General features: G+C 39.3%; 1 protein-coding gene and 1 long non-coding RNA gene across 2 annotated transcripts in view; one reads left to right on the plus strand and one right to left on the minus strand.

Moving 5' to 3' along the window:
* Positions 1-21,223, plus strand: part of PIP4P2 (phosphatidylinositol-4,5-bisphosphate 4-phosphatase 2) — a 39,281-nt gene that overhangs the window by 12,234 nt on the left and 5,824 nt on the right. The window contains exons 2-6 of the mRNA XM_060243521.1: positions 8,717-8,865; positions 10,117-10,223; positions 12,787-12,910; positions 16,250-16,302; positions 20,821-20,911. Of these exons, the coding sequence (XP_060099504.1) occupies positions 8,717-8,865; positions 10,117-10,223; positions 12,787-12,910; positions 16,250-16,302; positions 20,821-20,911 (524 nt within the window). The remainder of the gene's footprint in view (positions 1-8,716; positions 8,866-10,116; positions 10,224-12,786; positions 12,911-16,249; positions 16,303-20,820; positions 20,912-21,223) is intronic.
* The window catches only part of LOC132575087 (uncharacterized), a 33,046-nt gene continuing 22,840 nt past the window's right edge, over positions 11,018-21,223 (minus strand). Inside the window, exons 2-4 of the long non-coding RNA XR_009555653.1 lie at positions 13,577-13,625; positions 12,624-12,722; positions 11,018-11,163 (exon numbers count right to left, since the gene is read on the minus strand). This is a non-coding gene — a long non-coding RNA (uncharacterized LOC132575087). The remainder of the gene's footprint in view (positions 11,164-12,623; positions 12,723-13,576; positions 13,626-21,223) is intronic.

Here is a 21,223-nt window from a genome sequence, read left to right on the forward strand (position 1 = left end):
AATAACGAAGCCCCACACAAGTAGAACTTGTCGGCATAAGCCCAAAATGACTAAGTTAAAATCATTAGCCTTCTGACCGTTTTTATTCACAACTCAAAACAAGCAGACAAGCCCACAGCCTTATATATTCAAATACCCCACCTCCTGCTTTCCTTCCAGTAATTTCTTGTAGTTTTCCACTGCTCTGTCCCTCTGTGTTATCAGCAAGAAGCTCCTTCTCTGCGAGGCCCATCTGTTATCTATTTTACAACCTTGGATTTCACCCTTAGCCTGTCTGGTTTTAAAAGTTACATCTGCTTCAAATATTGCATCAGACATTCTATACTGAAGGCACAAAAACCATATTTTCATTTATTATTATAGGGGTGTTCATAATTATTCTGGGATCCCTCTTCATTCCCCCCTTTCAGTCTTCTGAAAGTTTTTTTTTATTATTTTAAAATCTGAAGGAGACTGACCATCATCATCATTAAACAAATCAATTCTGTACGCCCACTCAAGAAGGGCAGCTAGGTGACAATTTGGTTTTCGGCATTCCCAAGAAAGACTGAAATAACACTACAATGGGGTAATGATATAGTATATTGACGGAGATGGGGTATAGATGGGTCACGGGAGGAGAGAGACAGTGATGGGATTATCCATTCACACTGGCACATCCCAGTATTTTCCATCTAGAGAAGGTGTGTGTGTGTGTGTGTGTGGAAGAAGGTCACTCAGAGGCATGCCTTGGCTATGCAGCCCAGCCTTCCAATATAGAGTTTTCCTGGTCTCCATTATGGGGCCTTTCTGGGCACACAGACTAGCTTGAGAGGCACCCCCCCCCTTGTCTTTTAAGGCTACCCTCTTTATTTGGCAGCACTCTGGTATCAATTCCTCCTCTTTGGCGCTGTCCAGTCCTTGGAGGGTGTGTGCCACATTTCATGGTGTACTGCTGATCGGACTTCAAACAACCAGGGTTGTGACACAGTTGGGACAAAGAGAAAGGTTTAGGAATGTCAACTACCAAAAATAGGCTATGCCTGAGTTAAAAAAAAAATCCATTCATGGTATATGCATTGAATAATTACACATGTCCAGTCTAAATTTGTGAATATAGATCTTGGAAGGATCCTAGAGAACTTATTTCTTTATCAATAAGGCATTACTAGTTATGATGCAAGAATACAAGAACTCATCTCATTTTCTAAAACACATAAGGGACATATGCAAGTGACATGCTACAAACTGAATCAACTCATGTGCCTTTATGGCAGACACCTTGTATCCTAGGTGATTAAGATACACACATTCAGACATACTTGGAAACATTGGCAGCCGTGGGCAGTCCATACCTGGCCACATTATTACAATACAAAAACCATTTCCTGACTAATTCTTTGTTTCCCTTCTCCGTTAGTCTAACAAAAGGTCTTCTTTCTTGAGTTCATGGACAACTCTATACATGACAATCTATACATGACAATCTTTTCACGGGGAAATCTGTTTCTATTGCAGCCAAAAGGAATTCCTTTTCCTGGAAGCACAACTTGGAAGTGGCAGTGGGCTGCTGTTATGATCAGCTAGGGCAACCAGCCTTTTGCTAGGCAGAGGAATTTCCCTGGAAATAAGTTTTCTCCACAACTCAATTTGAATAGGGTTCTCTGGGAGGCCTTCCTTCCAACATCAATGAGGCATAACCAGGCAAATTTCAGGACCTCTAGGTAGATATGGAAGAGCCTGGAAAACATACTTGAAGAAACAAACAAATAAAACAGCAATAATAGGTGCTTTTTCCCTTTAAAGCTTTCCTTGGCTGTCCACAAATTACCATAACTTGAGTCCAACCCTTTTGAGATAGGGTTGCATACATTAGCTAAATTACCATACTTGCTTTGGACAGGAAACTTCCTCCTTCTCACATGGTGTTTCAGTTTGACAAGGCCTCTACCCCTTCCAATGTTAAAGGACAGATTCATTCACCATACATTATACAAAACACAAATTCACAATATAAACCTATGCATCACTTCTCATGATTCAGGCTAGTGCATTTCCATATAGAAAATGAGCACCTAGTGGTTCATGAGAAGCCTTTTATTTTTGTTGCAACAGATATGAATCTTAAACATGAAAACATGAAATTGTGCACAAAATTTGGAGCTCCAAAAAGAGATTACCAGAGTTGAAGTTACCCCTGGATTATGAAAATGATCACAAAAAGGGAAGAAAAACTTCAAAAACAAACACAAAACAAAACTGAGGCCTCAACAGAACAATGCCAGCTTTAACATACATGTATGCGACGGATCAGACCCAAAATGACTAGAGAAATGGATTAGAGAATTTAAACCATTGGACATCAGTGGGGTGTTCAAGTCCCACTGAACCCCATCTTCCTCCGTGTCAGCTCATCCAAAATTTGTTCTGTGGGTCTCACATAGGTGTGAGAGTGGGTTTCAACAAACTTTAACAACAAAAATCCTAAAAAGCAAATAATAGTTAATCCTTAAACAAACAATTCTTAGCAGACATACCAGTAATTCTTAAAATTACTATATAATAATGAGCATGCTCTAAACTTGATTGCAGATCCTAATTTTCTTCATATATATAACAAAACAATCCTGGAAGGCAAATTCTGGTTAATACACCTTGACAAAGAAGGTTGAAATAACAGAGGGGGAGGAACTTAAAACAATTAAATGGAAATGTGTTATCCAGTAGCAAGCCTGGCCAGGACTGAACAAAACACTCAGAAAAGTCATGCTCTAACAAAATGATATAGTCGGAGGCATAAAATATGATAGATGAGCATATAGATGCCTCTTTCCACAAGTAAGAGGTTCACACTATATCTGAATAGGAAGATTGATATGCACAGTTCATAGATGGATCATAACTATAAATGACATCAAGAGAACAAATGAAGATTGTTTCTTTTGAGGAATGCAGAACAGTATTAAAGTCCAGATTTCCAATGAAGACCAAGAGTTTTCAGGAATCCTGCCTACTAAATTACTAACAAATCTAGAAAGGGTATTTCCATAGGAAACATAACACTGAGAATAATTGGCTCGCTGGTAAAGCAAAGTATTAGTTTCTCAAGACTTAAGAGAGAAGATGTGCAGTGAGAGGGCAGTTCCACCCAAGGAAGGGCACAGATGTTTCTCTATAACATGTTATAACTTCAAATGGAAAGAGGTCTTGTAGAAACCAAAATTTATGAGGCAGACCTTCAAAACACTGCTCTAAACAAAAACTCAGTACCTACCATTCAAAAGGAACCCTCAGATTCAAATGAATGAAAAATTGGAAAGCAACCCAAAGAAAGACAGAAAAACTGCCAGATGCAACACCTGAAGACCACATGTTTCTGGTATGAGATGTTCTTAACAAAAATCCCAAAAGAATAAAATTTCCAAAAGGTTGGATACTGTATTTAGCAGAATAGATGCTCCATATAAACCCAAGATTACAAATATAAACTTCCACCCCATTGTCCCAGATCAAAAAACTTAACAAAAGATCTGTTAGGTGCACCATTTCTTTAAAACAAAGGAGATCACAAGCTAAATATTTTATAAATATTCCTCTTAAAATTAAAGTTACATAATCTAAGTACAAGGGAAACTGATAATGGTCACTAGAAGAATATTCTCAGACTCAAAAAGCAAAAAGAAATAAATTATCAGAGGAATAGCTTCTAATTCAGCAGAACTCTTAGCCTCACAGCATTTTACAGGCAGGGTCTTTTCTCTAGCAGAGAAAGATTAGCTGTAAGTGGAATTTTGGGATGCCAGCTGGAGATTTCTGAATCTCTGAATCAAATTTGAAGATTACAAGACATGCAGTTCACCCTCCTGGACACTAGCCTTAATGTTCTGGGCATTACATTATATTTTTGGGAGTGATCTCCAGGTTCTACCTGGAGACTGGCAAACTTGCAAACAGTAGTGTTTTGAGCAAGCCAAGGAGCTTTTAAACTGACTTGCTTTTTTTTTTAACATATACACATCTTCCTTCCAGGCATAGAGAACTATTCATTTTGTTTATGGAGACATCCTTGCATAATTTCAAAAGTTTGAATTTGTATCCTTAGACCCCAAATCAGGAGAATATGAGAATTCAGAAAAAATATGAATTCTCAATTGTGTCTCCCCCCTTTGATACCATGGGTCATATATACAAACACAAGATGGGGGAAGGTGATGAGATAACTGCCTGGTGGGGGTTCAGATTTTACACTTCATATTTCTACAATTAAGACTAAATTTGGCTAAGTGCCTTTTCTTAACAGCTAAAGATTGTCTGCAAAAGTTTTCCTAGCCAAAATCCAGTTAAAGTTGCTAGGACATAAATTCCTTGCAAAAGAGAAAACTTTGACTCTTTGCAAAGATGCTGGCAATTTACTTTTCCTTTCTGGTTCTGTTAAAGATTTCAGATTGAGTAAAGAGAAGAGGATTAGCATTCCTGCCTTGTGGGGGAAGGGGCAGGAAGGGAAAAGTCCCCTGTGCAAGCACCAGTTGTTGCCAACTCTGGGGTGACATTGCTTTCACAACTTCACATTTTTATGGCAGACTTTTTACGGGGTGGTTTGCCACTGTCTTCCCCAGTCATCTACACTTTCCCCCAGCAAAGCTGTGTACTCATTTTACCAACCTCAGAAGGATGAAAGACTGAGTCAACATGGAGCCGACTACCTGAAAACCCTGCTTCCACTGGGGATAGAACTCAGGTCGTGAGCAGAGTTTAGGACTGAAATACTGCAGCTCTAACACTATGGGCTTTTTCACACAGTCTATGTATTCCGGTATGGAAGCTGGTCAGTTACTGAACAGTAACGGGTTTCTGCTGGCATTTCAGACAGACCCAATTCAGTAACTGGCTGCTACCGGAATACTCTCACCTTTCCACACACTCCCGCGGCTGTCCTGGTAGTGAGGCGTGCCTGAGTCGTTACAAACAAAGAGCAGCTTCTTCCACTTTTCAACCCCTCCTTCCAGGTTGAAATCGCTATGGGGTGCTGTGTGAAATGTCCAGTATCTAACCCGGGAGCAGTTTTCGCACCCTTTTTCGCCCGCCGGCGCGCGCGATCTCCGGCTTTTTTGGGGGGAACGTCGGGCTAAGATCACTATAGTGACGTATCACAACAGCATCACCATAGGGATGCCTGGGCTCCATTAAGATGCCAGATATCACCACCGCTGAAACCTGGTAACTTATCTCAATAGAGCCTAGCCATCTCTATGGTGTTGCTGTTGTGATACGTCGCTATAGCGATCTTAGCCCGACGTTCCCAAAAAAAAAAAAAATAAGCTGGAGATCGCGAGCCGGCAGGCAAAAACGGCTGGCACTGGTGGAAGCGAGATAAGAGCGGAACAGTGTGAAATGGCTCGCTTCAATCACGGAACCCTACCGGGAAAAAAAACATGTGTCTGAAAACTCCCATCCCTGTCTCGGATTACTGCAAGCGGTACAATACCGACTCCCTTCCGGTTTCCACTGGTAAGTGTGAAAAGGGCCTATGTGCCATAGTGTTCTTGTGGGGGAAGGGCAAGGGGACTGCAAATTTGCAATCTTTAATTTCCCTAAACCAGGCTCCAATTTGGGGCTGATTTAGGCACACTCTGTACATGCTCAGAGGCCTTTCCTTGAGCCTGAAATTTATAGAACTAAAGCAGTAAATATTTAACAAAACTAGTTTAATCTCTCTTTCTCAGAGGTATTTGGTTCTGGCATTTTAAAGGTGAAAATAAAGGTACAACTCTCTAAATCTCTCTCTCAATCATGACAATAAATTGTATTTATTTAATTTGCATCCTGACTGCATTTTAAAGGAGCTGAACCTAAGTTCTTTTGGGCTAACTGTAATGCAGCAGCCATGCACCAACTGAATTTTAGTGCTAAGATAGCTGAATAGCCTTAACTGGATATACCATGAGGGTCTGGGAGGCATAAAAATAATATAATAAGTACATTTCTTTGCCTAGCCTAACCTAGACTAGAGCCTATTATGCTGAACAGCCTCCTGATGTAATTCCATTCGGGGAAACCCTTGGATTCCATCTGGACACTTGAACTCTGTATGATAATATCTAGCTCTCTGAATTTGTACCCAGTTAGCTAGTTACATTGAACAACTCACTAAAACCAGTGCTTTCAGCGCCACCACAATCTGAGCCAAACTTATCCACTAGCCTTTGGGAACACCTGCTATCAATTTGTGAAAACTGACTTGGGGAATCCATTGCTGCAGTGGTGTGGCTTAGTTTTCTCTAGAGTTTTCCTAATAGGCAGAGGCTTGACTAGGGCCTCTGTGCTAAAGGATTTATCCAGTCTGGTGGCAACCTACCTTCCTGGTGTTTCTGGGGGAAATACCAGACTTTGGACCTGTGTTGGACTATCAGTTGGCAAGTCTGCTGACCCACCTTGGCCAGACAGGTGGCAGACTTTGTCACACCAACAGAGATCTCATCTTTTGGGCAAGGCCACATTCTCTGCAGTTAGTTTTATTTTCTGAATGGGGTTGCCATATCCAGACAGGACAGGTTGCTAGAGATCTAAAAGTCTAAAGAAAGATGATATCTCAAGGGAACCAGGCTCTGAGCTCTCACACCAAACTTCCATTACCCTGCAGAGAAAACTAAGTCTGCAGCCTGGAACTTTGTGCTGTGATTCCAGGAGATCTCCAGGCCTCCCCCTGAGAACTGGCCTCATCTAATTTTAGTCCAAGTCATTGCTCTTCTGTTCTTTATTTTATTAAGGAGAGAGAGGTCTTTGTTACCTTACAAAGCCAGGTCTCTCCATTCTAAAAGACATTCAAATCCAAAAGTTAGATTTTTCTTGAAGGGGAGGTTTAGGGACAAAGGAGCCTTGCCTAACCACATGGAACTACCATTCTCTAACATTTCCCAGAATTCTGGCTTCTAAGTTCCCCATGGCACCAAACATTTAGACAAGACACTTCTAGGGAAAACAGAAGAAAAAGAATAAGACATTAGATTTATATTCTACCCTTCACTCAAGTTACAGCTGCTTCAAATATTGCATCAGACATTCTCTTCTGAAGGCACAAAAACCATAGTTTCATTTATTATTATAGGGATGTTCATAATTATTCAGGGGTCCCTCTTCATACTCAAGGGCTTTTGAATGCATTCTGACAAATTCTAGCACTCACTGGTATTTTACAAGACTTACAGTATGTCATAACTTTGTGAACTGCTTTGGATTTTATTACTCTCATAAGTTACACAGGTAACCACTCTGTATTTCTAGTAAACATTTTTATTGTTCTGTTTCATAGAAAGGTGCTGTTGGGAATAGGCTGCCAGATGAAAAGTATTATGTGACTGCAAGGCAGTTTTCAAGTCAAATTTATTTATTTACTTAAAACATTTTTGTGCCACCTTTCCACTCTATCAGGGGTCTCCAGGGTGGTGGACATGAAAATGTTTGAACAATTGAAACCAGTGTTCAAAATTACAAAACAATTCAATACACACAGACATACAGTACCAAAACTGTGGAGGAGGGCCATTAACCATTAGTGGGGGGTATGCCCAATGAAACACAAAAGTCTTCACCCACTGGCAATAGACACTGATAGAAGGACACAGACAAATGTTCCTGGGGAAGGAGTTCCAAATTAAGTTTCCTGAGAAAATTGCAGTGCAATCCAGTACATCCTTCTATATCCATTGAAATCAGTGTTGACTACCTCGCCCACTGAGATGGAACTGTGGCACAGTAATAAAATACATACTTTGCTTTCTCAGTCTTCTGTTCTTTCCAGTGAGAGTGATGGGATTAAGGTGGGCTATGCCTGATTCTGTTCTCTCTCTGCTGGCTCTTGGACTTTGTCTTGGGGGGTGTTCTGATGCTCATGTCTGGGCATCATGTGAGAAAGAGAAACCGCTATTGGCACAAATATGGAGGAATATGCCAAAATAGTCCTCCCACAGTGTTTCAGAATGTAGATGTAAAACTGTTTCCTTCAATATTAAAGTAGGCTAGCGTATTGGTCAAAATAGTTTTGCAAATACTTTTATAAGTACTGTCAGAAGCCCATTTTAAAAAGCTTTATCTTGAACAAGATTATTTGATTTGCTATTTAGTTGCAGGGCTAAAAGGAGAGAACAATATGGAATCCAGCTGAATTGACTTTATCAGGAGTGTGATACTTGCAGCCCTGTTGTGGGATGTCACTAGCTCTGGGCACTTTCACATACACTAAACAACACACTTCCAATCCACTTTGCAATTGGAGTTTATGGTGTGAAATGGCAAACTGCACTTGCAAACAGTTGCTGAGGTGGATTGAAACTGCATTATTTGGCATGTATGAAAGCACCCAAAGTCTTTGATCTGGCTAAGACTGCTTGCATTTTGTTCCCACTTTCTTTTGCAGACACTGCAGGGAAACTGGGTGTATCAAGCCAGGACCAAAGGATTAGTCGCTGTTCCACCTTAGTTCAAATGCATTAGACTGAGGAAATAATTCTGTAACAGGAAGACTTGAGTTCTGGGGATGGCCTGTGCTTGCCCAGAAGTAACTCATCATTGACAGTTAAGCTAACTTGCAGGCTGTATTAGGAGTTAGGTTAGTATTTTTCCCCATGTGAATAGCTTACTTATGGATGCTTTTTCTTTAACTACTCTTTCAACTAGAAAATTTTCCACAATTCACATGCATTCCCCCCAATGCAATTTACTCTTCATTCTTTCTTCACAGCCGAACTGCCACCTCCATATACCGCCATTGCCAGTCCAGATGCCAGTGGTGTTCCTGTAATCAATTGCCGTGTGTGCCATTCGCTAATCAACTTGGAAGGGAAGCTTCACCAGCATGTTGTCAAATGCACAGATTGCAACGAAGCTACGGTAAATGGTTTTATAGGCTGTCTGCTTGGTGACATGCTTTAAGTCCTTTCTCTCTGGAGAGTGGTAAGGTGCTCAATAGAGGAAGATTACTGTGGCAAGAAAATCCACTGGTAAATTTGTGACTGAAAACAGATAACCATTTAGTGTTGATAGTTGTTTAGGCTTCCACACTTAAAGTATTTTCAGATGCCAGAAACTGGTTTTGGGAAAGACACTGGAGAGCTACTGCCAGTCAGTATTTATTATTCATTTATAAATAAAAGTATTTATATTCTACTTTTCCTTGTAGCTCACCAATCGTAATTAAAACCACTCCCATTTTAAATAAAACTCCAAATAACCCAGAAGATACCTACAGTTTATACCCCATTAAAAGCCCCAGTAACTGCAATTGTCTTGCAGTGTCTTCTTAAAAATATCTCAACAGTTCCCTTCCCTACCCTTACAGAATTTGTTGGAACAACAGTCTGACTCAGCACAAGGTACTTCATATGTTGTAAAGAGAATTCAAGATGAGATGAACAGAAGTGATTCTTCTATCTATCTCTACACAACACCTCTGGCTACATGGGTGATCTCCCATCTAAGTACTAACTGGGACCAACCCTGCTTGGCTTCTGAATTTGACAAAATTTGGTTAACCTGGGTAATCCAGGCTCTTACAGTTGTATGTGTGTGGGAAAATAGTGAAAATCACTACGCTTGTGTTCAGCTCCCTACCTCACAAAATATTTTTTTTAAGATCTGAAGAGCTTGAGCTAGTATTACGGGGTAGATGCATAAAAGGGCTTTGGAGAGCAGAGAGAAAAAATAATTCAGGGTAGATAAAAGTCTGTTTGACATCAATGTTTTAATAGGAAATTAATTTTGAAAGGGAAAATGTACGGTAAGTAAAATACTTCCAGTATATTTGAGGTAAAGAAATGATGGTTAGTTTTGGTTGTTTCATAGAACATATGATCCTTGATGATCACATTTATTTATTCATTTTAAATTATTTTATCTGTCAGTCAAAGGCTTTCCAGACAGCTAATATTGACTCTTAGCATGGCAAAAAGCATTAAAGTTGAAAGAAAAACTAATAGTAAAGCTGGATAAAAATGTAGTTGTAAAACCACTCAAGCATGTCCTGTCTACAGCCTTGAGTTGCTTTATCATTTTATCTGCTTCATTGTTCAAATACTTCAGAATTTTTATTCTTTTACCAACAGTACAATTATATATGAAATTTGTTTTTCTTGTTTTATGCAGCCAATCAAAAACCCTCCTTCAGGGAAAAAGTACGTTAGATGCCCATGTAATTGTCTTCTTATCTGTAAGGATACATCACGGAGAATAGGATGTCCAAGACCCAACTGGTAAGGGTTGTAGAAGTTACATCTTATTTGTTTCCCTTAATCATAAAAAATATGTAATGAATGGTACAAGACTGGCTCTTTTTAAAATCAGTTTTGCATAAACTGTGTCTTCTAGCCTATGCATATTCAAATCAGTCCTTTTAGGGAAGAAAAAATATTGCTGCCATGTTCGCATTCAAATTAGAAGAATATTTATTGTACAGGAGGGGGTCCACAAGAAACTTGCAGGAAGGGTGCATCCATTTCCCCACCTTCCTTCCCTTTTTTCCTTTCTAGTTCCATTTTACCCTCACTTTCTCCCCCCTTATCTTTCTCCACACTTTCCCTTCTCTGAGGAACTTACCCCATTCTCTTTCTCTGCAGTCTTACCCCCCTCCCCTTCTGTCAGTATTCCCCCATCTATCTTTCTCCCCTCTCCCTTCCATACCTTGGTCTTTTCTTCAGCTACTGGGGCTGTCCTTACTCAGACAACTGCAGTGGTGGCTCCCAGGCCCCCTGGCAGCAGGCAGGACCCCTGAGAGCCATTGTATTGGCAGCTGAGGTAAGTCATCTGCATGTGCACAGATAATGGTTTGGGGAAGGTTAAAACCCCAATATAATTTTTGTAAGTTTTATTTTTTTTTCTGTGAACCTGGGTTTCCCCCAAGTTTGGAAAAAAACCATCTTTCTGTCAGTGTGGGCCCGATCTGCAGATTTAGATACCTAATAACTGCGCTGACTTTTTTTTTTTTTTAAAGAACCCTTTAATTTCTGAGAAAGATTATGCCCAATGTATTACAAACAACAGGACATCCTTGGAAACCTGGTCACAATTTTATTACAGCATTGTTATTACCCAAGAATTTGGAACAATTCATCATGTTTCTCTTTTCTCAGTCTTTACACAAACACTTCTTGGTTACTGAAGTTTTGATCTGTTCATTTTATTCTTCAACTTGTTCTATAAAAGTTAAAGAACCATTTGTTAAAAACACACTAACAGTGCAATTCTATGCTGACATACTGTACCCTAAATACATAAGCTTTGATCAGCTTGGAACAAAGTAACTGCATAGAATTGCACTGTGACACTTATAGATATTTAATGCAATAAATCAAAATGAGTAAAAAGTCATTTGGTATTGTAATATATCCAAGTAAAAGAATTATGTACAAAATTTTATATATACACACACTGTCATTAGTCAATTCTATACTATATTAATAAAGAAACAAAAGAAGGATTGTGTGCTGGGTTTCCATCCATTTTGTTCCTATAGTGGTAGCCTATCATTTTATTGAGGCACTGAGGTACAACTCTGTTGATTGTAGGATTCCCCCAACCAATACCCTGGAGAGCCGCTGCCAGTCTGAGAAGACAATACTGACTTTGATGGACCAAGGGTCTGATTCAGTATAAGGCAGCTTCATATGGTCATTAACTACTGGCCATGATGGTACCCAGGGGTGGAATTCTAGCAGGAGCTCCTTTGCATATTAGGCCACACATCCCTGATGTAGCCAATCCTCCAAGAGCTTACAAAAAAGAGCCCTGTAAGCTCTTGGAGGACTGGTTACATCAGGGGTGTATGGCCTAATATGCAAAGGAGCTCCTGCTAGAATTCCACCCAAGATGGTACCCAATAATGGGGGGTGGGATTCATGCTAGAGCAGAATGTAGATTTATGTAGCAAGCGCAACAGAGTTGTGGTACTATCCAAAGCAGCAATTGAAATCAGTGGGCTTAGAAGGGTATAAGTCTGCTTAGGATGGCAATGTTTGAGATGTAGAGCAAACGTTGCCATTGTAGCTTGTGTAGCAACTGAAATTACAAGCCTGGAGGACTGCCAGGAACATAATGGGACTTCTAGAATTTATAGTCAGTCTGGGTATCATAAAGATAGTTGGTTCCACTCTGGACTGAAGCTAGGAAAAGATTTACATCTTTTTTGGACTGTGACAGTTTCATTCTGTGCAAGCTTTTAAATAACTCTAAATTTCTGTTGTTTGAAAATATACATACACTTACATCAGGGGTCCCCTTTAAGGTCCTCAAGGACACCATGCCACCCTCTGACATCTTTGCTGGTGCCCATCAAGTGTTTCTAGAAAGTGGGTGGAACATTTACCCAGTAGGATTCCTGACTGGTTACTAGAGATCTGATTGGCCAGGCAGATTAAAATATTTCAGCAGTAGCTGCCACCACAATGTTGGTTTTATTCTCTCTCACACAAGTGTTTATTTTTTAAAACTGTCCCTCTCCCTGCCCTGCACGTAGGCTTCCTCTTTGTGTGTGGCTGCACTTCCTGCGGCAACAATTTTGTGGCTATGCCTACCATTCTATGTTAGAATTCCAAAAGTGCCTGTGGGCTCAAAAAATTATCAACAGTTGTCAAATGAAACTGTCTGTATTACTTTACCCATTTTTTGTCTTGAAATGTTGCTGTTCAAATGTTGTTGTTCAAGTGGTCCTTCTTCAAGTGGGCCAAATTGGAATGATCTTTGCAGAAGATATTTAGCTACAGAGAAATTAATTAGGATATTGCGTACAGAATGGCATAAGCTTTTTTCATCTTCCTACAGTAGACGCATCATTAATCTTGGTCCAGTTATGCTGATTCCAGAGGAGCAACCAGCACAACCGGCAATACCTGTTCAGCCAGAAGGCACTAGAGTGGTGTGTGGACACTGTGGAAATACATTCTTGGTAAGAATAGCCAACAGGCTCCATGCAAAGGACCAAACTTCCTCCTTTTCTAAATGAGCCCTGCAGCTATTGAAAAGTCAGAAATAGCTATGAAGAGGCATTTGTGTGGGCCAGAGCTCTTCTCTCAAGTACTAGCTTTGAGTTCCTAAGATATTCAATCCAGGTTTCAGTTTTCTTTTTTAAATAATCACTTCCAGAGTTGGTCCTGAGGTACAGAGTTGCTCACGCCACATACGTTTGGTCCAAGTTTATAATAAAAATGTGTTTCGTCTAAGAATCTGGGTTTTGTCTGACACAGTTCACATGATAGTTAAGATTCCATTTGTTTCCCTAAAATTATCCCATGCTTTTATAGTTTCTGATAACCTTCTTCAGTCATTGAGGCTAATCTCTTGGAAAAGTACAACAGACAAGACGGGTCTGATGGGATGATCTTGATAAAGGAACTGCAGGTCTGGTTTCAACCAGAAACTGTGCTTTCCTTATCTTATAACTGACCTCATAGTTTCAGTGGGAAATTAAATAAACTGTTGTCAAGCCAAGAAACTAAAAAGAGATGGGCAAGAAAGTGGATAAAGGGCTTAGTGTAAATGAAGTTGAAGATGAGAAACTCTTAATTCTAATGGGTACCTCAATATTTATGCAGCTCATCAAAGTTCTCCTTACCCCAAATATGAAAGATATGATCACTTCCTCTTCATATATTCCAGTTTAACTGTAGTAGAAAAAAATTATATAATTACAATATACAAGACTGATAACTGACCCGTGTTTTCTGAATTTCGCTGAGTCTTATGTCTTTATTTAGATTTTTCCCATTTAAAAATCTATATGGAGTTATGAATTTTGGCTATTGAACACAGTTTGTTTCACCAGCTTGTCTGGACAGCTCCATTGTTGCATTTCATACAAAGGTTTATGTCTGCTGATACTTACAGTATTTCCCTTGGAGTCTGTGGGATTGTTCTGGATAAGAGTTTTAAGGACTGAAGCCCAGTATGGCCAGATGGGGCTATTTCAATTTAGTGAGCCACCTCCCTCTCCATAAGAGCAAAGCCAAGAAGAGCCTTCTTATGCAGCCCAACATGGATGGATCTGAGGCAGCACTGTGGCAAAAAAAAGTGGAGCCAAGATGGTGCTGGTGTACTCTTGGCACTGTTATGGATGCAGATTTATACCCAAGCTTTTTTGATCTGACTCATTCTTTCTTCCCTTCCTGTCCCTCCTCTCTTTCCCAAAGATAACAACCGCTGTTCTCAGTTTATCTTAATTAAACCAGCTCTATCATCACAGGGATACGTTGACTAGGAGTACTGCTGAATATTATGTATCTGTGGGGCAGGATCTAAAGAGGTGCATCCAAAAGACTAGTACAAATGGAATATTTTAGTTTTTCTTTGAGCAGCATGTCCATGCCCAAAACACCTTTTGTGTTTTGAAAATCCAAATGTGAAACCTGCTTGGATACATAAAACCTGATTATGAACCAGATGGGATGGGGTAAAAAGCAAGAAATTCAAGCTAATCCTTTCAAGTAGTAAATTAGCTTAGAAATAGTCTTGATATTACCAAGACCCTGCATATGAATTGAAGGAAATTCAGTCAATCTGGCTACATAATCATACATTTGGAAGGAACCATACAGGCCATCTAGTCTAACCCCATCCTCAGTGCAGGATCAGCCTAAAGCATCCCTGCCAAGTGTTTGTCCAGCTGCTGCTTGAGAACTGCCAATGAAAGGGATCTCACCACCCCCTTGTCAGCCAGTTCCACTGCTGAACTAGTCTTACTTTAGACATTTTTTCCTGATTTCCCTCCCTAGTACCTTTCTGCCTGTAATTTAAACCCATTATTGTGAGTCCGATCCTCTGCCGTCAACACGAACAGCTCTCTGCCCTTCTCTGGCAGCCTTTCAAATACTTAAAGAGAACAATCATGTCCCCCTTCAACCTTCTCTTCTCTAGACTGAACATTCCCAAGTTCCTCAACCTTTCCTTGTAGAGCTTGGTCTCTGGACCGATCATCCTTGTTACTCTCTTCTGTACCCAGTCCATTCTGTCCATATCCTATTCAAAGTGAGGCCTCCAGAATGGCACACAGTACTCCAGGCATGACCTGACCAACGTGGACATATTTTAGGAAAAGCAAGAAGGAACAATCTCTTCCCTCCCATTATTTACAACCACATGAGATTATGCCTCCGGAATATCAATATGGCAGGTAACTCACTGGTTCTACATGTCTACTGGCTATTTTCATTTTTAATTTTATTTATGTTATTTATAGTCTGCCTTTCTCACTAACACTCAAGGCAGATTGAACAGTGTGAGCCAATGCAGTCAACAGGATGAGACATCCAGTAAGCGATCTAATAGAATTAGGATTGTGGAAATCTAAAACCATGTAAAAATCTAAACGAAACAAAGCAAAAACATGGTAATGCAGAAATTACATAACAAAATAATACAAACATCAACAGATTCCTTGGTTACAGTTCTCTTACAAAGCAATTTCAAAGGGAGATTAGAAAAAAGAAACTGCTGAATTGCAACTGATAATGAAGCTCAAGACAATGCATCCTCCTGGACTGAATCGAAACCTAAATTCCCAGTCTCATTACCAATGCTGATTTCTCCATGCCTACTACCCCTCTGCACATCACACCTAATCCAATCATGCCTACTATTGTCATTTGGCATCTGAAATCACTCCACTCTCCTAAGGATAGATGGATTCACATTCTACCCGTATCTAAAGAAGTGAGTAGTGACTTACAAAAGCTGATACTGTGTCACAAATTTTGTTAGTCTTTAAGGTGCTACTGGACTCTTGCTCTTTTTTTACTAGTCTAAAAAAATACAGGGAAATACCAGACAAACATAGCATTCCCCCCTCCCACCATTGAAATCTGAAAGAGTCTGAATGTATATTTTAAACTTATCTCCATACTAATGATAAACTTCGTTTCTAGCCAAAAATAAGGAACAGACCAGTTACCAACAATGCATTTAGTCACTGATCTTACCTCATTTTAAAATTAGGACAATAGCCATATAAATGACATCAAATTGCTGCTGCTGCCATTTATAACCATAGTTTGTATTATTTCAGATAGTCTTGTAATTTGTAAATCATGGGAAATTGTTTTATAGGGAAATCCCAACCCGTAAAGTATGGTGGGTGATACTGTGTTCAAAAGGGCATCCCAATGACGGAAGAAAATGAGAATCAAAATATTTTGCTGTGATCCCCTGTGACATCTAACATGAAGTAAAATATTCACACTGGCATTTTTTTCAACTTTCTCTCTCTACCCCCACCTATGTTTTTTCTTTACAGTGGATGGAACTAAGGTTTAACACTTTGGCAAAGTGCCCACATTGCAAAAAAATGTAAGTTTGAAAAATGCTGCTGCTGATGCGTGTATTTTTAGGAATACATTAAATTCACTCATTAGGTCTCTCTGTTGGGCAGCTAGATGTTTTCTACATCTGAAAAATATTGATAATGAAAGTCATCTGACCTTTCTTTCTGCTTTCCTCTGGTTCCCAAGGCAAGAGCTTTTGAAAATTCTTGCCTGATTGCAGCTGCTTGGATTATCATTAAAAGGAAAGGAAAGCTGAAATTAACAAAGCCCGGATTGTAAACTATTTTATTGTATTATATTAAGTAGATATATTTTCAGACATAGTAATATCTTAAAAGTAAGGGAAACATGAGATGGCATTAGATGGCTGAACATCACAGAGGTGTGTGCAGCTCTTAGAACATTTGTAGCATTTGCTGGTTCAGATAAATCCATGGGTACTGGAGGAGGATGGTATATATATTCTATGGAAAGCAACAAAAAAGCAAGGTGTTGGGGGAAGGGTATAGCAGCAGACCTGCAGCCTACATGAAAATATTTTTTTGTGAGAGGGGTGAATGCTGCAGCTCTTTCCACATTTCTGAAGCCATTAGGGGGAAACAGACAAAAAGAAAGCAGGAAACTGGCATACTAACTAAATTCTAGTAGCTATGTTTACTTCAGTTCTTTCTGCATCTAGTACAGAATCTTAACCAAGTTTAGAGACACCCCATTAAATTCACTATTTCCAAGTATGTCAGGAGATCAGCACAATTAAAGAACTTTTAGTCATTCAGTAATGAGCTGAAGTTGATTTTTAAAACATCTGGGAGTTGATACAGGTGTGCCATCTGAATTCTTTTTGAACGTCAACTTGAGTTGCTGTAGGGGGACATTTGTTCCCAGTGAAGCCTAAAATTTCAAGCACACTTGTCAGCAGATGTTTGTATTTGTACTTCATCTTTCCTCCAAGGAGATCATGTGATATACATGGAATCCCTTACTTCCATTTTATGCTCCCAACAATCCTACAAAGTAACTCAACTTGCCCAGGTGCACCTAGTGAGCTTTGTGGGTGAACATAAATCTGAGAATTTTGATTCTAAGGCCAAATATTCCATCTACTGCAATTCTTTATTTAAGGTATCCAGCTGAATCCTTCATTTTTTATTTTTATTTTTTTGTGTTGGCTGAGTAAATGAGTTTAAACCAAGTACGTGGTGTTGTCTGTATTAAAGAAACATGACATTCAGACATATGCACATAAAGATGTACTACTATGGTAAATGTTATCTGACAGTTGTCTTTTTGTGACTATTGGTGTGGCCTGTAACTAAATGCAGCTCACACTGTGATGTACAGTTCTTAGATTTAATTCATTTGCATTTTAATCCCACCCTTCTTCTAATCAGCTCAGTATGACGTGGCTCTTCTTTCCTCATTTTATCCTCACAACAAGCTTGTAGGGTAGGAGAGGCAGAAAGAATAATGACTAGCCCCAGATACCCCAGGAAACTTCATGGCAGCTTGGGAGTTTGAACTCAGGTCCTGGGCCAGCACTTGTAACCCCAATACCACAATGGCTATTAAACCGCTTTGCACCTCAAACATAAATTAAGTTTGGTAACACATTTAAGAGAAAAGAAACTTCACTGAACTAGTGTTTAGCATGCAGCACTTGGTTTGACATCAGTAAGATGAGTGAACTGTAATCCTTTCAGCTGAATGGGTTTGTTTGATACAAATGCATGGTCTGGGGTTAGGGAAGGGAGTAAAATATTCATTCTTATGTGTCAATAGTATAATATATATTCACATTTTCCTACATAGAAATGATCATTTCCTTGAAAACAAAAAATTACATGTAAAACAGCTTTAAATACCTGTGGAATTCTCAGATCATGCTTTTGACAGAACTTTCTTAATTGCTGTGATGTCTGGACCAGTAGAAAGCTTTGAACATCAGTCTGAAAACCTCAATAAGCAGTGCTCAACTGAGTTTGTCGTTGCCTTTTCAGTTTGAATACTTGGGAATTCTTTATTGTAGTAAAGCTCCTTAGGTCAGTCAATCTGAAGGTATTCCAGTAAGATTTTTCCCCCTAGTCACACGCTAGTCATGTGGACTCTTTCTGAACTTTTAGTTAATTTAGGCCTTAGCATTTCTGGTTTGATCACATGGTAGTTTAGTGGTTTCTTTGTTCTATTCTGAATTTTATTTGGACATATATAACTAATATCATTAAATAAATGACTACAGTTGTCTCTCTCTGTGTCTTGGCTTGTATGGCCCTCAGTGTGGCATAAAGCTCACTCCTTGAAATACAAACTGTGTTTAGCTTTGGCAAGCTTACATTGCTGTTATGTACTCAGAATTGTTGGGGAAACAGAGGAGAGTACACCTTTCAATTATTTTCTTCCTGCTTTAGGCCATGCATTTTGTCAGATACTAAGGATCCACATCTTCTTTTCACACACACTTCAGCTGATAGTGTTCAATGAAAGGAGCCACTTCGGCTGAATATTTTCCTTTTATGACTTATGATAGACTTTCTTCAACTTATAGAATAATGACACGCAGCGTCTCTTATTTCAGATATTAATACACTTCATGTATTGCTAGTTTGCTTTGTCAAAGTACAAAGTGCTATTAAAAGCAACAAATGAATAAAATAACACCTGTACATTCTAATAGCTACTCTTTCTATCCCTCGGCTACTAATGTCTAGTCGCTTTACCAGAAGCTGATCCCAAAATATCTTGTAAAATACTGATGAATGAGGCTTCTGACTCTGAGCTTCAGCAAGTCTCCAGGGACACTTTTGTGGTGCCACTTCTCTGTACTCTTGCTGGTATATGGTAAACATAGGGGGTATTCTTTCAAGTGCTTCTAAACAGAAGTCACTAATGACCAGTGGTGTGTGCTCACTGCTGGGCCACACAAAATGTAAAACTGGACAAAATTGTTATGTTCTGTTTTTTAAAAATTCAGTCAAAATTCTGTATTAAGTGAAATTTAATTCTGTAATTCTATTAATGTATGAAAATTATCTTGCCTTTTTCTGTTTTTTAAAATGGTCTAGAACCAACATAATAAAGTGAAAACTGATTTCTGCACCAGATACCGCATTCTGCTTGATATGAAATAGCAGAACGCATATAGACTTAGTAACAGCTTTCCCTTACAGCCATTGTTTCCATTTCAGGATAATAAAAAGTAGTATGAGAAATTGATTCAAAGGCTGTTCTTCTATTATGACCAATCCTTCCTTTCTTCCAGTTTGATATATGGGAGGTAACATTTACCCACTATTTGTTATTTGTTGTGCATACTAAAGGCCAAGTTCAGTACTCTAAGTTAAGGATAAACTAATCAGTGTGCATTTTTTCAGACTAAATACCATGAAATGTTGTCTTGAACCCAGGGTGGGGAGGGGGTTTGGGAAGCCAGCTTGGTATTGACAGCAAATGATAGTACAGTGAAGGTAGGGAATGAATAGCTTTGCTAACATAGGCATCTTCCAGGCATTGACTCAGAAATTAGTGTGTTTGTTATTGACCTCTAGGTGCCAGTCAGGCTCTAACATGTGCAGAGGATATCCTAGAAAGTGTTTTGGGTTGGAGGTTTACAAGATCATTCAGAATGTGCACTGCCACTTTGTTTAAGGGAACGGGTAACAGGATGCTACTGTTGACATATTAGCGTTGAGGCACCGCAAGATGAAAGGAAAAGATGCGACATGAGTACTCTTGCTCCATCTTGTCAGGGTGCCAGTTCAGTTTTCCTCCAGTTAATGTGTATTAATGTCATATCAGTAGTAAACAAAACAGCTACTGTTCATGCTGTGCTCAAGGATGAGCCAGTTGGCCTCGCTTGTATCACTGTTTAGTGACTGCGGTGGGAGTTGCGTTGGCCTGACTCCACTGTATAATTCTGGAATCTATCAACCTATTAGAATCAGGAGATGGTTAAGGTGAGGGAGGGTTGCCCTTGTAGAAAAGATCTGTATAATGTAGTGGCTGAGCTAAAAGGCCATGTGTGTTCCTAAGTAGGTAGCAAGAAAAAACTGCAGGTTCTGCCTCCCCATTGTGGCCCCAAATGCTATTATTCAGAGGCAAATTTCTGAGCACAGCAGTTCTATTTAGTCATAGTGGCTAATAACTACTGATGTGTCCTCCATGAATTTTTTCTAATCCCCTTTTAAAGCAAACTAAGCTAGCTAGAGATTGTTATCACATTCCTGCAGCAGTGAATTCCATAAACTAATTACTCTTTGAATGGAAAAAGTACCTTTTTTGTTCTGACCTGAATCTGCTGCTCATCAACTTCAGTGGGTGCCTGCAAATCCTAGTATTTTGGAAGAGAAATAAAAATTCCCCTCTATATTCTCCACCAGTGAAAATGAATGCAAAGAACTCATTCAGTTTCACTGCAATTTTCCTTAGCAATCTTTCATCCATTTGCCATCCAAGTACCCATTTCCTCTTTCTGATATTAAAGAAATGTTTCTGAATTCCATGTCAAACCTGTATTTAATTTTTGTCTTGCTTTACTGTTTGTTTTCAGCTCTTCTGTTGGATGTGCACTCCCACGAAGACGCTGTTGTGCATACATTACCATTGGAATGATATTTATCTTCATTGGAGTTGGATTAACTGTGAGTGGTATGATTAATTGCATGCTGCAGTTGCACAAAGCCAGCAGTATTTTTGTAGCTAGCCAGTTATCTTTAAACTTCTGGGAATCTGCAATGTACTAATAAAGTATCCTAAATATAAAGAATTTTTAAGCAAATACCCATTCAAAAATATATTTTAAAAATACTTCGCTACCTTCAGATTCTTTAGCTTATCCTGCAGAAACAATCTTTAAGAGTAACTATGGACAAAAACAGCAATTCTGTGTTGATGTGAAACACCTCTTCCCATGGTCCAAACATGGCAGCTGACCAGTATCTTTATTTATTTAT

This window comes from Heteronotia binoei, chromosome 7 (assembly GCF_032191835.1).
Source record: "Heteronotia binoei isolate CCM8104 ecotype False Entrance Well chromosome 7, APGP_CSIRO_Hbin_v1, whole genome shotgun sequence".
Taxonomy (NCBI): Eukaryota; Metazoa; Chordata; class Lepidosauria; order Squamata; family Gekkonidae; genus Heteronotia; species Heteronotia binoei.